This window comes from Podarcis filfolensis (assembly GCF_964270895.1).
Source record: "Podarcis filfolensis genome assembly, chromosome: Z".
Classification (NCBI taxonomy): Eukaryota; Metazoa; Chordata; class Lepidosauria; order Squamata; family Lacertidae; genus Podarcis; species Podarcis filfolensis.
Window position 1 is genome coordinate 20,107,706 of NC_139617.1, and position 22,117 is coordinate 20,129,822.

General features: G+C 42.2%; 1 protein-coding gene across 11 annotated transcripts in view; it reads right to left on the reverse strand.

Annotated features, from left to right (window-relative positions):
- DACH2 (dachshund family transcription factor 2) overlaps positions 1-22,117 on the reverse strand; it is a 333,515-nt gene that overhangs the window by 94,735 nt on the left and 216,663 nt on the right. For all 11 annotated transcript variants that reach the window (XM_083595941.1, XM_083595936.1, XM_083595937.1 and 8 more), the window contains one exon: positions 13,291-13,422. In XM_083595941.1, coding sequence (XP_083452067.1) covers positions 13,291-13,422 — 132 coding nt within the window. The remainder of the gene's footprint in view (positions 1-13,290; positions 13,423-22,117) is intronic.

A 22,117-nucleotide genomic window follows, 5' to 3' on the forward strand; every position in this document is an offset into this window, starting at 1 on the left:
TGCTGGACTTCAGCACCCAACACCCAGACCTTTGGGCATGCTGGCTAGGGTTGATGACAGTGCATTGTGTTAACAACCCTTGGTGCATGCTGTTGTTGTTCAGTTAAGGGTGGGGAAACTTTTTAGCTCCATGTGGTTGGGGGGGGGGGAATCACCCACCTGCCATTTGTGTCATACGTTCAACAGGTGGGCTGTCCTGCCAACTTGTCGAAATCTCTTAAGCAATGTTCCCAAGCATCTAATAGTAAGCTAGTGCTTGGGAACTGAAGCAGAAGGCCCATTGCTAGCCCTATGCTCAGCACATTGACAAGTGCCAATCACTTTATCACTCCTCTTGATAGAGGGAGGGAGATGGCTTTCTCTGGCTACATGTGGCTATTCCCTACTGGGAACAAGTTTGTGCAGGCAAGAATTTAATCCCATTCCATCAGTTGTCGAGAGGGCGTGAAGGCCCTGCTAAAATGAAGGGTGGGGGGCTTTCCTGTTCTCAGGGGTTCGCATGCAAACTTCTTCTGAATCAAGAAAGGGGGTTGCATGGAATTCTACAGAACTGAGCAAGATTTAATTCCCAGCCAACGAGTAGCTGTCAAATCCTGCTGCCTTGGCTGCTCACACTGGTTCTATGCTGGGAACAGACATGCACAGCCAATGTAAGGTTTAACCCCATCCTTTCACACATCAGCAGGCATGGACCAAACATGTCACCTGGTAGGTGATAGGATGGGGTGACTTCTTCAGCTTTCCTCTGAAGTGCAGCGATAGCAATAGTCATCTGCCTTAGAAGTTTGTTGTTAATGACTGTCATTCTGAAAAAGTAGTACAAATGAGCCAAAGTCCCGTGCAAAGTAAAAAAAAAATGTGCTGCAGATGACTAGGGATAGTTAGTGGGGGTGTCTTTTTTCAGTTTGCAGGCCCTAGATCCCCTCCACACCTAGCTGGTTATTTGTCAAGGTCCTTTAATGGTCTCTTGCCCAGGGCCTTCCAAAAGCCTGGAACCAGCTGGGTCTATACATATACATAAAGAAGCAATCAATGAGACAATTAATGTGCATGTTGTCAGGAAACATCGCTGCCTTCTACATAAATTAGTATTTTTTTTATTGTTGCATGTGGGTTTGATAAAATCAGCTCTGATTAAAATTGGCATTTATGTGGCTCCTGCTGTTGGCAGCTGTATAGCTGGCAGAAACGTCTTGCGCTCAGCATGGGAGTTGCAAATCCAAAGAGAGAATGCTCGTTCCGGTTTCAGTTTTGCGTGTGCGGTTGATCGGACGGGATAAACTGTTTAACATTTTTGGGTTCTGGGGAGTGTTTTATTCAGATTTCATTCCTTTTCCCTGCTTCTGATTATGAAGCTAAATATCTGGACTGTCTCCTTTACTGCTCAGATAGAATGACAGTATCACACATACACATTCATACAGAGTAATTTCTTAAGTTTTAGCAAAGAGCTTCCACATCAGTAGATGTTTGGAAACACTAATCATTGTCATGTGCACCTTCCCAATGTAATAATTAGGAAATGGCCAGAACCTTCTTACTGCTTAGTTATGAAGCATAAGAAACCTGAGCTACTTGTACAGGAGGCTGAAAAAATTAAACCAACAAATAAATAGGAACAACACAATTTCTCAGCTGTCCCCTGTGAAACTCATTTCTAGCAAAAAATGGAATTCAGTCCAATGATACATTCCCAACCCCAAACAGAGGGAGACAGAATGAACAGAGGTCATGGAAAGTGGTGCTCCCCTTGGGGAAATCTTGTAATCCAGCCTTTATGCATCCACTCCAAACCACTCTCACATAGAATTCTGATTCGCCAGAAGTGGCTTAGTCATGCTGGTCATATGACCCGGAAAAACTGCGAACAAATACAAGCTCCCTCGGCCAGTAAAGCAAGATGAGCACCGCAACCCCAGAGTCGTCCACGACTGGACTTAACGGTCAGGGGTCCTAAACTTTACCTTTATCTGTATTCAAGTACCTGATCCAGGGTGCATGAGCAGCTTAACTCCTGGAACATTGAAAGAGCTTTGTACCTTTCAGGGAGAGCATCAGTCAAACAACTGCCAAGGGGTAACTCTTAAGGGCATCAGTGCTTTGTCGCCACGCAAAAAATTATCGTTCTTGCTATTTGTTTGTTTATTCCATTCTATCAATGAAAAATGAAAGGAGCCTATAATCTAAAGCGCAACATAGGTAAGGAAAGGGACAGAGCTATAGGGGGGGGGTAAACAGGGAAAGGATGGGACACTTCTTCAGCTGGATAGCTCAGTCAATAGACTCAAGAGTTGTGGGTTCAAGCCCCAGGTTGGGTAAAAATTCCTGCATTGCAGGCGGTTGGATGAGATGACCCACATGGTCCTTTCCAACTCTACAATTTTATTATCCGAAAACTTTTGTTCAGAGATCACGTTACAGCAAGACACGAAAAGTAGGGATTCACAAGGGCTTCACAGTAAACCTGGTATGGGGAGCCCTTTTCATCCCAAAGGTGCACATTCTAGGCAAACTTCTACAGGCCACATGCCAGAGATGTGAGCGAGTTCAGATGCAAAAGAGGACACAGCAATTAATGCCAATTGTACCTCTGTTGAGTACACTCGTTTCTACAAACACCCCTCTCTATCCTCTATCCAGGGAAGCAAGAGGCTTTATCAGAGTTTCTGGGACATGTTTGGGCCAGGTGAAAACACCTAGGATTTGAAGCAGGACCAAGGAAGGGTGTAGCCTCTTCCAAGGGCCAGATCCAGGGGTTCCAGGGGCCAGATAGAGAGAGGCCTGGAGGGTCACATCTGGCGTTTGCAATGAATGTAGGTTTTGAAGAGAGCAACAGTCTAAGTGTGACCGAAATAGAACTCACACTTTTTGCAAGCATTGCCTCACTAACCTTCCCACCACATGAGCTCCTAAAATACTCAGGTCTGAATGAAAAACAAAAACAAAATGGTTTACTACGTAAACCCATAAATAATTTGATGAGGAATAAAGCCGGATCAGACACACTCCTGCCTTTTTCTTTATTAAAAAAATCAATCTCTTATGTTTTCTATGTTTTCTCGGACACATTTCCTGTCAATAGCTTGAAAGATGATATAGATTTAGGAGGAGAGTGGTCTCAGTGTAGCATCTCTCATATTATTATTCCAGTATCATCTGTTACAAAGTAAGACCAATTCCCACATCTAATTACAAACAGGATTTCAGAGTCATTAAACAAAATACATTTCCATTAGTGCTGCTGTAAGAAGATAGCAGAATGGGGAGGGGGGGTGAAGATTAGTGAATGCTGAATGTCTTTTCTCTTTTTTATGCTTTGAAGTGTTAGACCTCTGCACTCAAATACTATAAATTTGTTAAGGAAACGAAAAAATGTGACAGATATAGGCACTCTCTTCATTTGGAAGAGGCTTTTTTGTTGTTGTTTTTAAAAAAGTTCTGTCCCACTTGAATCTCATCACTATGCCATCTTATGAAACACTAAGATTTAATAATTTAATATTTTGTTGTTAATTTTTAGAGTTTCCAGCAAATTCCAACTTGAACAAAAATACAGGAAAAAGAGAAGCTGCCTTATTATACTGAATCAATTGATCCACCGAGCTGTGTATTGTCTGCACTGACTAGAAGTGGCTGCCCTGGATTCCAGAAGGGATCTTTCCTAGTCCCACCTGAAGATCCTGGGACTGAACCTGGGACCTTCTGCTTGCAAAGTAGATTCTCCTCCATTGAGCTATGGACCTCAGAGCGGGAGAGCCAGGCTCACATGCCTCCTCTGAGTAGTGTGCTAGCTGACACTGTGGATCCACAGGATTTAAAGTCCTCTGACATGCACCCAGAAAGAAGGATGAACTAATTTATTTCCCTCCCACCAGAATAAATGGGAGGGAAGTTGCTCTTCATTGTTAATGGAATAGGAAGGGGGAAAGGGAGGAGAAATGTACATCCCCTGACTCTCATGCAAGCATGAGCTTTGCAGGCTATAGGGGGAAAAAGTGGCTTCCCTCCCACTGGTTCTTCCTCCCCTAATTTTGGATTGTCCTGTTAGATACTTTTTTAAAAAAAGTAAAAAAAAGGTACCAGAACTCAACATCAAGTTCTTACAGTGAGTGCCACACTTTTAAAATTTGGGTGTGGGTGGGTGCCGGTACTGTGTAACCTTGAGTACTCTCCCCCTCAAAGCACTGGATATTCATATTTGTGGGGGTGGGTGGGTATTTAAAATCTGTATTAAAATGTGAATTTCCAAGCTTTTAAAAAAGTAATACAAATTAATGTAGAAGTAGGATTGAATGACCATATGCATAAGCGACCCAGATTGGTTTCTGACTGATTCATCAAGCCATACCCTCATGTCCTTAAGTCGCAATCAAGATTTAACAATAAAAGAATTTTCTAATAAGGGAAGGAATTTCAAGTGAAGTAAAAAAATAAGGTTGTTAAGATTAGTCATGGGTGAACTCACTATTGTTTGGGTCAGTATTTCTGAGATTTCTTTGTGAGCCCAAGGGGAAAAGCTTATTATATGCATCTTGAGAGTTTTCTCCTGACTCATCCTGTTGCTGTATTGACCACTAATGCAATCAAATGTATGTTCACTGTCTTACAGCTGCTACCTGGGGATTGTATTTTGGATTCGTCTGCCCTGTGCCCATGCCAAAACAGCAACTATGGTGGAAGGTTGCTTTGAAATAAGATCGTAAGAAGAACCTGCTGGATCAGGCAGTGGCATATCTGATCCAACATCCTGTGCTCAAAGTAGTCAACTAGATGCCCTAATGGGAAGCCTACAAACACAACAGCACTCTCCCCTCCTGTGGTTTCCAGCAATTGGTATTCAGAAGGTACACTACCACCTCTGACAGCACTGGCAGAACTCAGCCATCATGGTATATACAGTAAATGAAGTGGTATAAAGGTAAAGATAAAGGGATCCCTGACCCTTAGGTCCAGTCGTGACCGACTCTGGGGTTGCGGTGCTCATCTCGCTTTATTGGACAGGGGGGCCGGCATACAGTTTCTGGGTCATGCGGCCAGCATGACTAAGCCACTTCTGGCGAACCAGAGAAGCACACAGAAATGCTGTTTACCTTCCCACCGGAGCGGTACCTATTTATCTACTTGCACTTTGATGTGCTTTCGAACTGCTAGGTTGACAGGAGCAGGGACCGAGCAACAGGAGCTCAGCCCGTTGCGGGGATTCTAATTGGCAAGTCCTAGGTTCTGTGGTTTAACCCACAGCGCCACCCGCGTCCCTAACGAAGTGGTATATAAATGCCTTAAATAAATAATAACTAACTTTTATTTAAAATGGTGCTAACAGCTGATGACAAGTTTGCAATGATATGTTCTTGATACTGACTCACATGGTTAACTTTAACAGTGCCATTTGGGTCAACTATTTAAAAGTGGACATGCAGTCTGCTTTCCCAAATATTCCTCTAGTACATTTGACTATCACACATGCCCTAAGGAATGACTGAACTGGTTCCAAATTGGCCTGGATGGATTTTTGCCACCTTACTCTTTGCTTAAGTTCGGCTTTAAGAATAGCAGCAGGCAATTTTTAATTTGATAACCAGGAATATGAACTGACATATGCAAATGAGCTGCGGCAAGCAAGCTTCTTCTTCTGGAAGAACTGGGCCATTCATTTACTCACAATTCATTCTGGAGACATTTGTTAGTAGTGTTGTGTGTTACAGGTAGGTGTTGGCAAACCCACTTAAATAACACAGATGGAGGTCCGAAGAGGAAATGAATCCTGATAACACTTCACTAAGGAAACCTCAACAAAAACAGTGTATAATTTGAGGAGAAAGGAACAGAGAGGTTTTGTCTTTCTTACTTCAGGCCTTGTATGTAACGAGGCATTCAATCAAACCATGCAAAAGAAAACCCTCTCGGGTAAACTCAGCCAATCAGAGCACGTGCTATCTCAGTAAGCATCCTGCTAATTTGGCAGATTGCTAAACTAACCTTTTGTGCAATGGGGGCATATGAGGCACAGTATTTCCCATCTATCAGAGGGGTTCTCCCAAATATTTCTGTGGGAGGCGGTATGATGGAAGCAGAGCAGCTTAAACAACAAAAGAAACATTTAACACCTATCTTCTAGTTTATTGTTATGAAAAAGAGCAAGAGTTCTAATCATTTGGCAGCAGAGAGTTTATTTTATTAGTGATTTCATTTATTTATTATTTTGCAAATTTATAAACCACTTCATATCAGTGTACAACAATACATTAACAAGAATCATCTTATGGGATCATAATATTTGGCGGGGGAGGGGTCAAATATCATCTAGTTTAACTCCCTGCCAATGAGACATGACCCCAAAGTAGTGACCACCATGCGGACTTGGAGGCCACAGTAACAACAGCTAAAGAGGTGGTCAGGCGACCACTAAACCTGAAACTGCAGGCAGGAGCCTGATGGACCACATCCCATACATTAGGCCTTGTAGAACCAAAGTCAGGACCATCATGGGTGCCTTCCCATGAGTCTGAGAACCCGAGTGTCTCCAGCCCCACCACACCAGTCCAGCAGTGCAGGTGGGAGGCCATGGGGGGCAGAAGAAGTGCCTGCCAACAGGCCATGGGTCAGTCCTTTGAGAGACTCCAGAACTAAGTCCAGAAGCTTCAGTTAGTGGAGAACGCATCTGCCTGACTGTTGACAGGTTTTAGACGAACAGATCATATAACACCTACTCTGTTCTAATTACACTTGCTGCCGGTACACTTCAAACCCCAATGCAAAGTGCTGGTTTTGACCTATAAAGCTCTTTACAGCTCAGGATCCCAGTACCTTCTGGAACACCTCACCCAATATGAACCTACCCAGACCTTTAGGTTTTCTTCTGAGGCCTTTCACCAAGGCCCTGCTGTGATGAAAGGTGGTGGCAAAGGAAAGGTCATTTTTTGTTGTAGCTCCCTACCTGTGGAATGCTTTCTCCAGCAAGATAGATAGGAAGGTGTGTGTGCACATGTGCACACACTCACAAATGCACACACACCTGTCTATCAATAAATGGCAGGTGTTTTGTCTAATTTTTTTTAAAAATGGTATAATGTACTTCTGTTTATGTTTTTAAATGTGCTGTAAGTTGCTTGGAGATTTTTGGCTAACAAGCAATTAACAAGTGGTAGTAGTACAGTACTCAACAAGGAGTTGAGTGTAGGAGAGTTGGACTAGGAGCTGTCCTTGGTGCTGCAACAGCCAGCCTGCCTTGCTCTTGTCAAAGTTAGGAGGGGATAAAGGGAGCTCAACTGATTTGCTATGACAACAAAATTGATGCACACTGAAGAGTTGCCAGGATCCCAGGTCCATAGTAGGGTGTACGACTTGCCCCCTTATATGCCTAGCACACCAAGCAGTCATCCCTTTAATACCCCACATTGTCCCAGATCTAGGATCACCCCGCATGGCCTGCAGCCAGGGAAATTCACTGGGGCCCTGAGCCAGGAGAGCACCCCACAAGAGGGCAATTTACTAGGGGAATCTGAGACGTGGAGCCAGCCCCATTCTTCATGCTTAAAGGTAAAGGGACCCCTGACCATTAGGTCCAGTTGTGGCTCATCTCGCTTTATTGGCCGAGGGAGCCAGCGTACAGCTTCCGGGTCATGTGGCCAGCATGACTAAGCCGCTTCTGGTGAACCAGAGCAGCGCACGGAAATGCTGTTTACCTTCCCACCGGAGCGGTACCTATTTATCTACTTGCACTTTGATGTGCTTTTGAACTGCTAGGTTGGCAGGAGCAGGGACCGAAGAATAGGAGCTCACCCTGTTGCAGGGATTCAAACCGCCGACCTTCTGATCGGCAAGCCCTAGGCTCTGTGGTTTAACCCACAGCGCCACCCACATCCCTTCATGCTTAGATGTGCAGAATTCCTGTCAAAGTGGCTTTTGAAATAGGGACAAGTCTTCTTTTGCTACTGACACCTAAACCTTTGTGGCTGGGGTGTGTGTGTGTGTCAAAACAGGGCAGGGAGAGGTGTTCAATGTCCATAAAATGTATCCTTGCCCAGAGTATACTTTTTGGGATAAGTTCTCTTGCAAAATATAACTTAAAGATTAAAAACAAAAACAAAAATCAAGGTGCTTTTATTTGGCCATTAGATATATGTGGGTAGATAAAGATATATAATATGGAGAATTAAACATTGGCACCACTGGAATATAAAACTGTCCATATATTACCGATGAGTTTAAATAAGCAAAACATGGTTACATTATGCCTATTTTACTGATGTGGGTGGCGGCAGGGGGAACTACTTTAGGAAATCAGCAAAGGCATTAAAAAAATATTCTTTAAAACAAAACAAAACGCACACACCGTGTTCTTAGATCTTGTCATCTTTATACTTACAACGAAATAACATCTTAGGCAGCCTGCTTTTTTAAATAAAACACCTACCACTTTCGACTTGAGATTTTTAAAATGGGGATTTTTAAAAGGGGGGGGGGGAGGGAGTGCTGACCGTGTAATAGCTAGGTACTTGTGGTGGGTGTAGAACATGAAAGGTTACAATATGGATCCATGCCTATGCTTTTTCTTTTCAACTCCGAGCCCCTTCCCTCCTGCTTCTGCTAACTCGGCAATCATACTGCTGACAGATTTCGAGGTTTTCTAAATAATGTATGGGATTTTCTTTTAACGTGTCAGTGCAGAAGTATCAATTCTGCCCCTGTGTCATTTCTGATGCTGATTTTTCTTGACAGCATTCCATTAAACCAATGAGTTTCTCCCCTCCTGATGCTCCTTTAAATATTCCTCTGAGTGATGTATTTGTGGTTTTTTAAACAGATTGTGAAGGATGTTTGCATTTAGGAGGGGCGGGTGGAACTGCATGGCAGGTACATGGGGGAAAACTCATGTTACACACACAAAACAGAAATTTATTTTATTATTATTATTATTATTTACCCTATAAAAGAGGTTTCCCCCTGGTTCTTGAACTGCCAGAAGCTGCTTCCTTGGTTGCCCTGCTCCTTACTAATATATCAGTTTGCCTCGGAAATCAAGCAATGATGTGAAAGCATACTGGGACATGATTTATAATGATCTTAAGAAAGTGTTTAAGAACACGTTCCATAAGAAACCAGAAGCTTTCTTGTTAGGTATTTTAGGAGAAGAGATTTCTAAGAAAGACCATACTATATTCTTATACGCAGCAACAGCGGCAAGGATTCTTTTAGCTCAGAAGTGGAAACAGCAGGAAACTCCGACAGAAGAATGGCAGAGTAAGATGATTGAATATACAGAGCTGGCAAGACTGTCCAGGAAAATCCGAGACCAGCAAGACTAACAGTTTCAAAAAGACTGGAGTAAATTTGTTATTTATTTGAAATAACATTGTAAACACTTAACAACGCTAACAGGACTGGCTTAAAGGTTTGTCAGTTAAAATTAGAAACTTATTTACAATGATAAGGAATTTTAAAGTAAAAGGAAAGGTAGATGAGGGGAATGAGAAATGTGGATGAAATGATAATTGGAAGCTAGAAAGTCAGTTGGGAGGGATGGGGGGGGGAGTTGTTGACTAGAGAGAGTCAGAATATAGATAATGTAAAGTTATGTAAAATCACACAGTATTTTTTGAAAATGCCAATAAATATAAGAAGAATAAGAATAAGAAATCAAGCAATGATAATGAATATTTGCCACAAGAAGTATTTAATGCTCTTTGGTGCTGTTGCTCAGGAATGCTACAGACACATGTGTATTGGAGAACTTCTATTAAAATGCCTTCACCCCACCTCACTTTAAGTCAACTTTATTCCTTGCTTAATGGCTGGAATGGGCAGCTTCAATCTCTGGAGTTCTATGTTGACGTTTCTTTGATTACAGCGCAATGGCATAAAGAGTCCTTCAAAGTACAACAACAAAAACTTGCAGGCAACAATCAGTTTGTTCACTTTTTATCTCCCTTTCATCCACTCATTCACATATTTAGCACATCAGCAAAGAACCAAAAATAATGGTCACATATCAGCAGTGACATGACTGTCACCACTAGTAGTACTTCTAATTTCTGTGTTTTATTTATTCTGACGATTTATATAAGCACTTAATTACGGGTAGTCTCTAAGTGGTTGCAAGTTATGCCATGAAACAAAGAAGATAAAAGTAAGCGAAAACTGTAAAAACAGAATTCAAACGAAATGCTTGCTAAACGAATTTTTAAAAAAAGGTTTTAGTGGAACATTAGACCTGCCTGACCTCAGCTGGAAGGGAGTTCCATAAAATTGGGGTCCATTTGTACTATGCTTTTCAAAGCTGTATCATGCCATGTTATACAACCATGGTTCCTCCCCCCAAAGAATCTTGTGAATTTCAGGGTGCTGACAGTTCTTAGGAGACCTGTAATCTCCTCACAGAACTACAATTCCCAGAGAGGTTTAACAATGAATTCTTCTTCCCAGGCAACTCTGGGAATTGGAGCTCAGTGAGGGGACTACAAGTCTCCTGACAAACTCCTCCTTATTCTCAGTTTTGCCCATGCAGAACTCTGCTAGGAGTGGGGGTGGGTAAGGACAAAACTAGAGTTACTTGCCTCTGCCTGTCATTAGCTCTAACAGCACCTGCTGTTTGTCTCCCTGCTTTCCACCCTCCCACCCACTGGTGGGCAGAAGAAAAACTGCGAGACCCTTGTAGAAGGGCACACTACATGTTCAACATCCTTCTCTCAGAAACTCCAGGTGTACTTTGGATTTGAATCTTAACAAAAGCACAATAATATATGCTCAAAAAAGAAAGACACTGGCAAATGCCATTTTATTCAAGCCCAATTGCCAAACATTTTCCTTGCTCCACTTAAACCATCACAAAAGGCAATGAGGCAATCATCCAGAATGAAAAGGGTTTTAAAGGCATATCTTTTCTATCTCTCTGGTGGAAATCACTATGTAGCAATGAATGAAAGGACACACGGGGACACACACACACTTTCCACATTTTTTTTTTCAAGTAAAGAGGTGACTTCAAACTCTTTGTTCCCCGTGTGTGTATCTATTAAAAATCCGAAAGAATAACAAACTCTACCACTGTAAACCAATATTTCTGATTTGACAGCTATAGTTATAACCACTCAGGCGTCTATTTCCCACAAACTCTCAACAGCCATAACCTTCAGTGATTAATTATAAAGTTTCAGGAGCAATAGTACACAGACTAATTTCCTAAAACAATAAAAAGACAGAATTTCTCATTTGGAGCTAAATGAAACACGAACAGGTTGTTATTCATGCTGAAATCGAGATGCAGAGTCATGTTGCAGCCATTACAGAAGCTATTAAACACAACCTCGAATCAAAGAAACTGTAGGTCTGTCTCCTTAAAATAAAATGTTTTCTTCACTGACATGGCTCCTGGTTCAGTGGCTATGTTGCCGCCTGCCTTTGTTAAGAAGTCACTTTCAAAATTCAATCTCCTTTTATTTTTGTTTTACACCATTTTATTTTAGCAGTCATTTAGCCCGTATGAGTCTATACACACAAAAACGCCACCCCAAACATTTGTTAAAAGCTTGAGTGTAGACATAGAATTATAATGGGCATACCATAGTTTCAGTGAAGTATCTAGAGCAATGTTTGTCAAGCTTGGGCCACCAGATATTGTTGAGCTCTAACTCCCATCAACCCTGGCCACTGGCTGGGAGATGATGGGAGTTGTGGTCCAACAATAGCTAAGGAATTGAAGGTTGGGATATGCTGATCTGGATGGCCTTGGGTGGTACAGAGAGTACCAAAAAGAACATGCACAAGAGATAATTGTTGGTATACACTTTATGACTGGGGAGAAGGGCATAGCTTAATGGCAAAACACCTGCTTTACACAGAGAAGGTCCCATATTTAATTACTAGCATCTTCTCATACAGGGGTAGCTTGTCTGGGATCCTACAAGACAGCTGGCCGTCAGAGTAGACAGCATTGGGCTAGAAGAACCAACAGTCTGGTCTGGTATATTGCAGCATTTTCTATTTATATGATTTCCATAAGGAAGTTGGCAAAATCACCCACCCTCTTTGCATATTTCTGTTCCACCCTGCTGTAATAACTCACTGCATGGATCAAGATCAATGCATTGCCCATGTTCGCACATCATGATAAGACTGCTAGCTCTTGTGCATTATTTGGAATGAGCAATGTGCTAGTCTAATGTGCATGATCACTACTGCTTTTCTCTTCCTGTACCATGAGTGGGAAAAATGAATCAGGAAGCTGAACAAACTAGGAAGCCACAATTCGGTTTGGGGTTTTTGGGTGATGCCTATAACAGTTTTACTACATAGTGAACTGCAGGCTGGTCTTACAAATGAAGCTAAGTAAACAGTACTGTGAGCTGGGGAATCAATGATATGAGCCTCTTCAAAGTCAAGAGGGGTTGCTAACCTTTTTTGGGCCTTTGGAGAAATTGAAAAGTGGAGAAACTTTTTTGGACCCCAAGCAAAAATAGCTTCTCTTGGCTACAATAGAAGGCTTATTTCAAGTCTAATTTCAGGAAATGAGACCCTGCAGGCATATTGTGCCATTGTGGATTGTCAATCCATATACCAGAAAATCTCTGGCAAGCCAATATTCAGCCAGAGCTATGATATTAATGCATATAATGCAGCAACCTTGTGGTATGAATATGATCAGTGTCAGGACTGGGAGACCACTCAATAGTTTCATAACAAGACTGAGAGATTTAAAAAATGGAATAATAAATCTTATCTCAAGCCTCAGCACCATATTTGCAACCTGGTGAAAATAGTAGAGACCTATCTTAGAAGATCCCATAAGGACATTATGCTGATATACATTAAGTGCTCTCAAAACTTGAAATGTGCTAGATCCATGTTAATTATGATGATTAACACGTAAACACACAATCATTCTCCCCAAGGCTAAGCATTAAGATTGGCATTTGCCAAAAGCGAAAGGTGTGATCAACATCTCCCCCAAAGCTCATTTGTGCAACAATGACTTCTCCTGTTGCCAAAAAAGAAAAGAAAAAAATCCTCCATTGTGTGTGGACTTTTCCTGTCAATTATGGATGACTTCCAAAACATTCTAATTTTTGGAATGCAGTATGAGTCATCCCTCAGAAAGACAAAGGTGGAGAAGCGAGTTACCACCATCAACTCCATAATCTGGCAGCTTTTCCATGTGTGACTCTCGTAAAGTGGCTATTCGAGTTGCAGGCAACCCAAAATAGCAACTGCTTGACAATGGAAGAATTTCTCCTTCCCAGGAGTGAACAGTTAAGAGGTAAACTCAAAGAAACAGATTTCAGATTTGCTTACCTGCATTGGAATTCAGCTCCTCATTCTCAGATTCTGTCCCATTCTGACTCCCACTTCCATGAAGGCTATTCATAGCCATCAGCTTCATCTTCTGCAATTTCATCGCCTCTGCCATGGCAGCTGCTGTTAGACCTAGCCACAGAAATAAAGAGAAAAATTATTTAAACAAAATGACCAAACAGTCTTTTCTGTCATTTCAACTTGCCTAAGAACATAAGATCCCTGCTGGTTCAGACCAAAGGGCCATCTAATTCAGAATCCTGTTCTCACAGTGGCCAATCAGATGCCTCTGAGATGCCTACAAACAGGATATGAACACAATAACACTCTCCCCACTTGTGATGTTTGGCTTATTCCCTCCAACACAGGAAGCAGTGAATTGCCATAATGGCTCTCAGCCATTAATAATGTGGGCAGTTGCTTGAGGGAGTGAAGCAAGACTCACACAGCAATTATAATTTGTAACCTGGTGCAAATGGAGTTATAGAACCCGGTGGGCACCCTGATAGATATTCACACATATATTCATACTTATATGTATTTTGCATTCATATTGATAGATTATGGATGATGATGGAAGGTTGTACTGTTCTCTAACTAAATCCTCACCCCCCAAGTTTAATAATTGGTTAGATGGTACCCATCCCTCTGCATTATTCATAAAGCTTTTCTGTCAAAACTGTGAACGAGTAAATTAACTAAAGAGGAGCTATGAGTAATCTAATCTTGAGGTATGCAATTAATTAATTAAAATTGAATGGCAAGCCACACCGCCTGCACTGCAGTCCCTCATATCAAAACAAAACATTTAATTAAATTATCAAACTATTTGTAACTGGAAACATTCAAAAGGGGGAGAAAACACACAAAACCACTGAGGCTCTGGCGCTGCTATGATTTCAAGTCCAAATTGTGCCTGGTTTCTGGGTGCTCTACCAGTTGTATGCGATATCCACATTCAAACCTGCTGTGGGTCAAGTGAGACATTCAGAAAGCAAGAACAATGAAACATCTGGTGGTATGAAATGTTAATGCACAATGCCATATTGAAAATAGGAGGGGGGGAGCCATGTTGCAGTCTCTGGGTCCCATACCCCTCAGAGATGAGAGCAGCTGCTCCTGGCTTCCTTCAGAAGCAGGCTGGAGTGAACTGTCCTCCGTCCAGATCAGAGAAATCTTGCTCATTGTGGGGTGAAGGAACCCATCTATAATTCTGCACTAGTTACTGCATGCTTTCCTTAAGAGGCAGATTTGCCTTCCTCAGAGCCAGGCAAGAAGAAGAAGAAGAAGAAGAAGAAGAAGAAGAAGAAGAAGAAGAAGAAGAAGAAGAAGGAGAAGAAGAGGAGGAAGAAGAAGAGTTTGGATTTGATATCCCGCTTTATCACTACCCAAAGGAGTCTCATAGCGGCTAACATTCTCCTTTCCCTTCCTCCCCCACAACAAACACTCTGTGAGGTGAGTGGGGCTGAGAGACTTCAGAGAAGTGTGACTAGCCCAAGGTCACCCAGCAGCTGCATGTGGAGGAGCGGGGAAGCGAACCTGGTTCACCAGATTACGAGTCTACCGCTCTTAACCACTACACCACACTGAAGGCAGATGCTACCTCTTGAGAGAAGATAGACTGTCACTGGGTGCCAGGGGTGCCAGCACAGGTCTGAAGGTGGAGGCAACTTCCTGAGCAGAGGTGGGGAACCATAGTCCTGAGGACCTTTCTACCTGGGTCTATGCACCTTCCCCAAGGCCACACTCCTGCTCCTGATGTCTTACCATTCACTGGCTTTACTTTGTATTTTCTTTGAGTGTTTTCGCCTGGCTCAAAATTTCTCCCTTAATTCTGATAAAGCTTCTTGCCTGGATGGAGGTGTGTGGGTGTGTACAGAAACTAATGGACAAAGGTGAAATTTACCCTCTCACTGCACACACATAGATTCATAGAACTGTAGAGTTGGAAGGGACCACAGGGTCATTTAGTCCAACCCCCTGCAATGCAGGAACCTCTTGCACAACATGGAGCTTGAAGCCACAACCCTAGATCAAGAGTCTCATGCTCTTCTGACAGCTATCCCTCTTTCAATCAAGCAAAATCCAGGTTAACCCTTCAGTCTTTCAAATGCTCAGCCTAGCACTAGTGAGGAGACTGAAACCTAGTTTGCAGATGGATCAGAAAGAAGGGGGAATGAGTAGGTTGAGTTCTGGGGTGCCAGAATGGACTGCATCACTTATGACTGTATGGGGTGGGTGTCTTCTTTTTTAATGCTTCTCTATGAAAATATTTTGATACAAACTTTGATGTTCCAATTCCATCCTGGCTGTTTTGCTTGGAGTTGTTAACTGCAATGTGGGGGCAGTATTCAAAAAAATGTTACCCACCACTTGCAGTTTTCACTGACTGCTCCCTCGTTGGTTCAACCAATTCATTCTGCTTTATGTATAAGTCCTAAAATGGCAGAGATGGTTTTAGGATCTTGGACTGAACATGCCAGGGTGGAAGTGATAGATGCCAGGCTAAGCCCAGCTAATAAGCAGCCTATGATATTGCCCCAGCACTGATCAGGAGCTGATTGGAATCTGGCCTCTCCCTTCTCAGGGGAACTTCAGTCCCAGAATCTGAAATAAACCTAGTGAAAATGTATGTGTATTACTATTTGTATGTATCTTGGCATATTATTCCACCATGTAAAATGTTAAAATCAGTAAAATAACAATATTATCAACGATGGATGAAACATAAACAAGATGCATCCGTCTCATACTCTGAAAATCTTTTTAAGTTATATGATTGAGAGGAAATGACAAAATCAGAGTTGGAAAGGAAAAGGCCGGGTTAGATTGTATTTTCCCTTGCTTTCTTTTCAGAGACCCGCTTATGATGGTTGATTGATTTCATGACATTTTCCGTTCCTTTTAGAGTCTAGGCTATGGGAATGATTTGTCAGGATTGTAATACTTAATACTTTTAGTGAGCTCCACTCCAGCGACCTTTATCTTATTCTGTATAGTTGACTGCCTGACCCTTTCGGTTCTCAGGATCACAAAGATGAATGTAAAAAGGCAGAGAAAGGATTTTGGGCGATGGGGTTGAAGAGAGAGGAGGGGGAGGGGGAAGAAAGACTGGCTATCCAGAAAATCAGCAGAGTGTTCCATGTCCTATAATAATTGAACCTCTTTTTTAAAAGTGGCAACTGTCCTGGTAAATGCATTAACTGAAGATGAAGAATAAAAGTACTCATTGAACTTAGGTTCCTGTGGTGCTAAGGAACAAAAACTGCAAGCCCATGTACTCTCCAATTGCAGTAAACCCCACTGAACACAGTGGGGCTTACTCCCAAGTAAATATGTCACATGTGTGGTGTACTGGTTAGAGCAGGGATAGGGAACTTGTAGCTCTCTTGGTCAGGGCTGGGCAATAAATAGTTGCTGCCTGAGCTAAGGACAGGATGGCGCCCCCTTGCATCCACTGCAGGATGCAGGAGCTGAACAGATCAGTGTTGGAACTGGTAATGGGACAGCATCCTTCAACTGTACCTGAGGGCAGCAGCCTAGCTGAGAAGAGGCTTCAGGCTTTGACTGTGTCACTCTGCCTGATGGTAGAGCTGGACCTGTTCCAGAACTTTGTTGGACACTAGCTCCCAGCAAGCCCAGTCAGCACAGTCAGGTATGACAGAAGTGCAACTCCAGCAGCATCTAGAGGTGTTCAAGTTGCCCATTCCTAGGTTAGAGTGCCGATAGAGCATGAAACTCTTAATCTCAGGGTTGTGTGTTTGAACCCCATGTTGAGCAAAAGATTCCTGTATGGTATGGGGTTGGACGAAAGATTATTGTGGTCCCTTCCACACACACACACACACACACACACACACACACACACCTGATTATCATCTTTCATAGCAACCACTCTATTGGGAAACATAATGCCATATATGGGAAACAAAAGAGGTTTAAAGACACTCTCAAGGCAAATCTTTAAAAAAAAATGTAGTATAAACACCGACAACTGGGAATCACTGGCCTGTGAGCGCTCCAATTGGAGAACAGCCTTTACCAAGGCGTCATGGACTTTGAAGAAGGACAAAAGGGAGAAATGAGCTAAGAAGAAGGGACATTTGGCAAATCCTCACCGTGATCAACTACCGCTGGCAACCTATGTTCCCATCGTGAAAGGATGTGCGGATCCAGAATTGCCCTCCACAGTCACTTATGAACTCACTGTTAAAACCGTGTTGATGGAAAAGAATCTTACTTTGCTATGAGTGATCGCCAAAGAAGAAAGAACAATATAGACCTCTATATAGCAGCTAGACCTAGAAGCTTCCCTTCTTGGCTTTGTTTCCACTATAGATGATGAATGTATGACTCTATCATCATTAATAAATGACACAGTTCTGAAGTGATAGGCTAAGGCAGGGACAGGGAACATCAGGCCCAGGGGTCAGATGTGACCCTCCAGGCCTCCTTATATGGTCCTCTGCAGGCTGTGCCCTCTCTAGCCATTGCCAAACCTGGAGACCCAGCACCTAGTACACTAAGAACTATTTATGCTAAGAACTATTTACAGAAAGCATGCTACAGAAAGCATAATACTTTAAAGGTGTAAATAAAAAGTGATCATTTTAACATTATTGGGGAGGATCAAAGAGCTGGTAGTGGCTGTCTTTTACTGGTACTGAAACCTGACTACAAGTCTCATAATTTAGGAGTAAATGAACCTTTTCCCTGATTAAACACCCGTCAACTTTGACTGATGAAGAGGAAACCACATTAGAAGCAACTAAGCTACCTGTTATCAAATTACAAAGCATTTTTTTTTTTTAATCAAAGGACTAAAACAGGCCATAGATCGACCAGCTAACAGGTTTCCAGTGACCTAAGGGGGATTTTCTTGTTCCAGTTAACAGCCTCTGAAGAATGCTTCCTTTTGATTCTTGTCTAAGACACAAAAATGATTGTCCCATTTAACCAGTGTTCTGTCGCATACACCAGAGAATCCTATTTACTTAGATGCTGGTGGAACATTAAAAACACAATAGTGTGATTGTCTTTGGAAGAAAATTTTTCAAGATTGACTTTCCCCCCTTCTTTTTCGAAAAAGAAGGGGGGAGATCAAAAAGCTAACTTTAATAGATGTTTGACTAAGGTCAGACTCCTAGGAAATGGAACACTGAAGATGAAAGCGAACAAATAGATTTGGCTTTTGATCTCGGCCAAATCCATTTGGCATTGTTTAGCTTTTCTATAATGCTTCAGTTCTGGAGTGATATCATGGGCGAAATGAACTGCCTTCTATTTGAAGTTTCTTTTTTAATAGCTTTTGTAAAACTTTAACATGTACCACAGAAGAAGTTTAGGAAACAAAACAAAACAAAACAAAAGCTTTCTAAGAATTTGGCTACAAGGTGTTCACACCCACCACACACCTGGTGGTTACTCTTATATAATACAGTAGCACTACTTTGTGTTTTCGGCAGAGTGGTTAAGGGTGCAATCTGAAAAGCACAAGTTCCATCAAATTAAGTGAGAGTTCATTTTACAAAAGTCCTTAGCTCAAATTTCACCTTTGTCACTGTTTCACTGGACAACCTAAATTAATGTTCCAGGTTAGTGAAAAGTAACAAGGGTGTTGGTCCAGGAATGGAGTAACCCAAGCTGCAATCCACATTTAGCAGTGAAGCTCATTAGGTGAGTTGTGCCAGTAACTATATTATCAGTTTAACCTGCTTCATAGAGTTCTCATAAGATTAAATGAAGTGGGGAGGCGGGGGAGTGAGAAACATGTAAACCTCTTACATTCCCTGGAGAAGTGGGATGTAAGTCCAAAAATGCTACAACCTCTCAACTGCAGTCATCTCCCCCAATTTGTAGCATAAGGACAATAATATTTACCTCCTGCATACAGCAGTTATAATAATGACTGAGATAACATATGTAAGGTGTTCTGAACACTTCAAAAATACCAAGCATTGATGTTATGAGATGAGCCGGCATTTTGAGCTGCCAACCATGGTAATGTGCAGTTTCTCAATGGACAGCCCCAAGTCAACTCATCAGCCATCTTCAACCAACCTGCCCTCCCTCCCTCTCCCATTGACTTAACACCTATATCTGCTTTTCATTCTATCTGCATCATCCCAGCAACCATCCCAATATTCATGAACTTTAGTGAGTGGCAGCTGCTACCCTTTGGAACTCTCTCCTGTAAATATCAGAAAGACAAAATCTCCATTGTCTTTCATTCTTTTTCAAGAAGCATTTGAAGGGGAATTATTATTTTTTAAAATTGAATTGGACTTGAAATGGTTTTTACATATGAAATTGTTTTAATTGCTTTTTATGTGAAATGTTTTCTTTGTTAAATTGTTTTCAGATGTTTCATAAAAAGGGATTAGGTGTTGCGATAAACAAATGAGCAAATGAACAAATAAATACCCTGATGGTTATGTGTTTTCTGAAATTTAAGTTAAGAGTTTGCATTCCAGCCAATTTACTCAAATGTTTGCAAGCCGTCTTGAAACTGTGTTGGTTGGGATTCTGCTTTGGTGGCAACCTGCAAAGCACAGACCATCACATTATGTTGGCTTAGACATTACCACAAAACATGGTTTGGCATTAATGTCTGAATCATATCATTGTATTTTAAAAGCTACAAGGTTCTTGGTTGTATTTGATACAGAAGTCTAACACAACTCTGAAACAGAGCTTAGCAGTGTTAAAAGTAGAAACAAAATACGCACAGTTCCCACTTTCCAAATACAATGTGTTCCCAGGAAATTGTTCATTAGGTGAGCATTTGCATAACAAGCTGGCGATTTCCATTATTTCCTGTGGGAACATTTCTAATCTGTGATCTCTCCCCCCCCCCCCACCATGGTTTCCTCCTAAAATGGCTGCAGTCAACCAGCAAAAGAGAGACCGGGGAAAAACTGGTTTGTTCAACCTCTCTTGCCCCCTGATTTGTCAGATATCCCTCCCCCTCCCTGCTTTCTGCCTGAAATGGCTGCTGTTAGCCAGCAAAGCACAAAGAAGTGTGCAAACTCCGGCTGTTTGGATATCTGGATCTGCCATTCAGGTAGTGAGGTTTGGGAATAATTCCTTGTGTTTGGATAACCAAGGTTTTGGATAACAAAGATTCCAAGAGCGGAATCTGTGTACACTACAGGCAACCCCCGAGTTGTGCATGGGTTGCGTATCTGTCTCCTGGGTGCATAAGCCCGCCCGCCCGCCCCACCTGTATTCTGCCCTCCTCTAGGTCCAAAGCAACCCATGCATTGGCAGTTGCACATTGTTTGAATGCGTGCAAAATGGTCACAGCCTGTACTTCACTAGCATTTTAAAACACCCCACCCTCAATCCAACATGTCTGACTAGAAGCACTGGGAAGGAAATTATTTTCCCCAGTCCCCTCCAGATAGTCCCCACTTTAAAAGCTTGCTTCCTAGTTACCCATTTTATTGGGATGAAAAGAAATCCCATCATTATAACTGCAAGGCAGAAGGTTGGGGTTTTTTAATGGCCACGTGCCACTATGTTAAATCTGACATCCAAAGCTGCTTGAGCGTATATATTTAAATTTACACCTTAAAACAATTTAAAAACGGCACCAGTAGGCGAGGAAGATAAAGCAATCCCTCCACTGTAGTTGAACTTAATTAAGCAACTGTTTCCTACACTTTTAATAATTGTTATTGATGGGATCAATAAAACAAGCAAGTTGAGGGAAACAGATGGAAAGAAAAGCTTGTTGCTATTGAGTGCATTAATCTGAACACGTTTAAAGATGGTGCAAACATGCTGCAATTCGTAACTTGGGGAGGGGGACACACAGGCAGTGGGGAAAGTCTGTTGTGTCTCCTTACGCAAGATTTGATGAAATGGACAGGACTGAGTCCTGCGAGAGAACTGTGCAAACTGCTGCGGGGGCCAGTTGTGCCCCTTCAGACTGCAGGTGGGAAAGAAGTGCAAGGTACTGGCACAGAACAGAACTTTGCACACAAAAGATTCCAGATTCAATGTTTGGCACTGTGGTGTAGGGCTGGGGAAGACACTGAAAATTCAGCAAAGCTGAAGGGGTAGTTAACCTTTTTATACCTACTGCCCACTAATGCATCTTTCTTGATGGCAAAATTTTCTTACCGCCCATCAGTGCTCGATGGAAGGAGGATTCCGCTTGTGCCGTGGAACCCCCTACTGCCTACCTAGAATCCTGAACCAGGTTGACATCCAGAGACCAGGTTGACAACCCCTGATTTAGACAATTCTGGGCCAGATGGAGCAATGGCCCAAATCGGTTATCAGCAGCTTCCTGTGTCTTGATGTGCAATGCCTCTCTATACAAAGCAAATACCTGCCCACAGAAATCTAGCACACTAGAGGAAGGACTAGGCTATGACCCTACTCCAAAACTCTCAAGTTTTTGTTGTTGGTTTTTTTTTACAATCAGTGTATAAATTATGAAATAAATAAATAAACCTTCTCAGCATGTGATGGTTACTTGTATATGAGAGAGACTTTACCTGTAGTCTCAAGTGGTAATATGAAAGCAAATATTTACTGCCTTACTGAGAACAAGGACAGAGTTTTGACCACAGCTAAGATTAAGAATGTAAGAAGGACCTTGCTGGATCAGGCCAAAGGTCCATGTAGTCCTGCATTCTGCTCTCACAGTGGCCAACCAGATGTTGATAGGAAGTGCACATGAGCACAACAGCATTTCCCCCAATTGTTATTATTGGTATTCAGAGGCATCCTTCCTCCTCAAAGCATGCTGTTTACTGGTGAAAACTGAAAGATATACGGAGGGGGGAGGACAGCTGGACACTCAATATGTCACCAC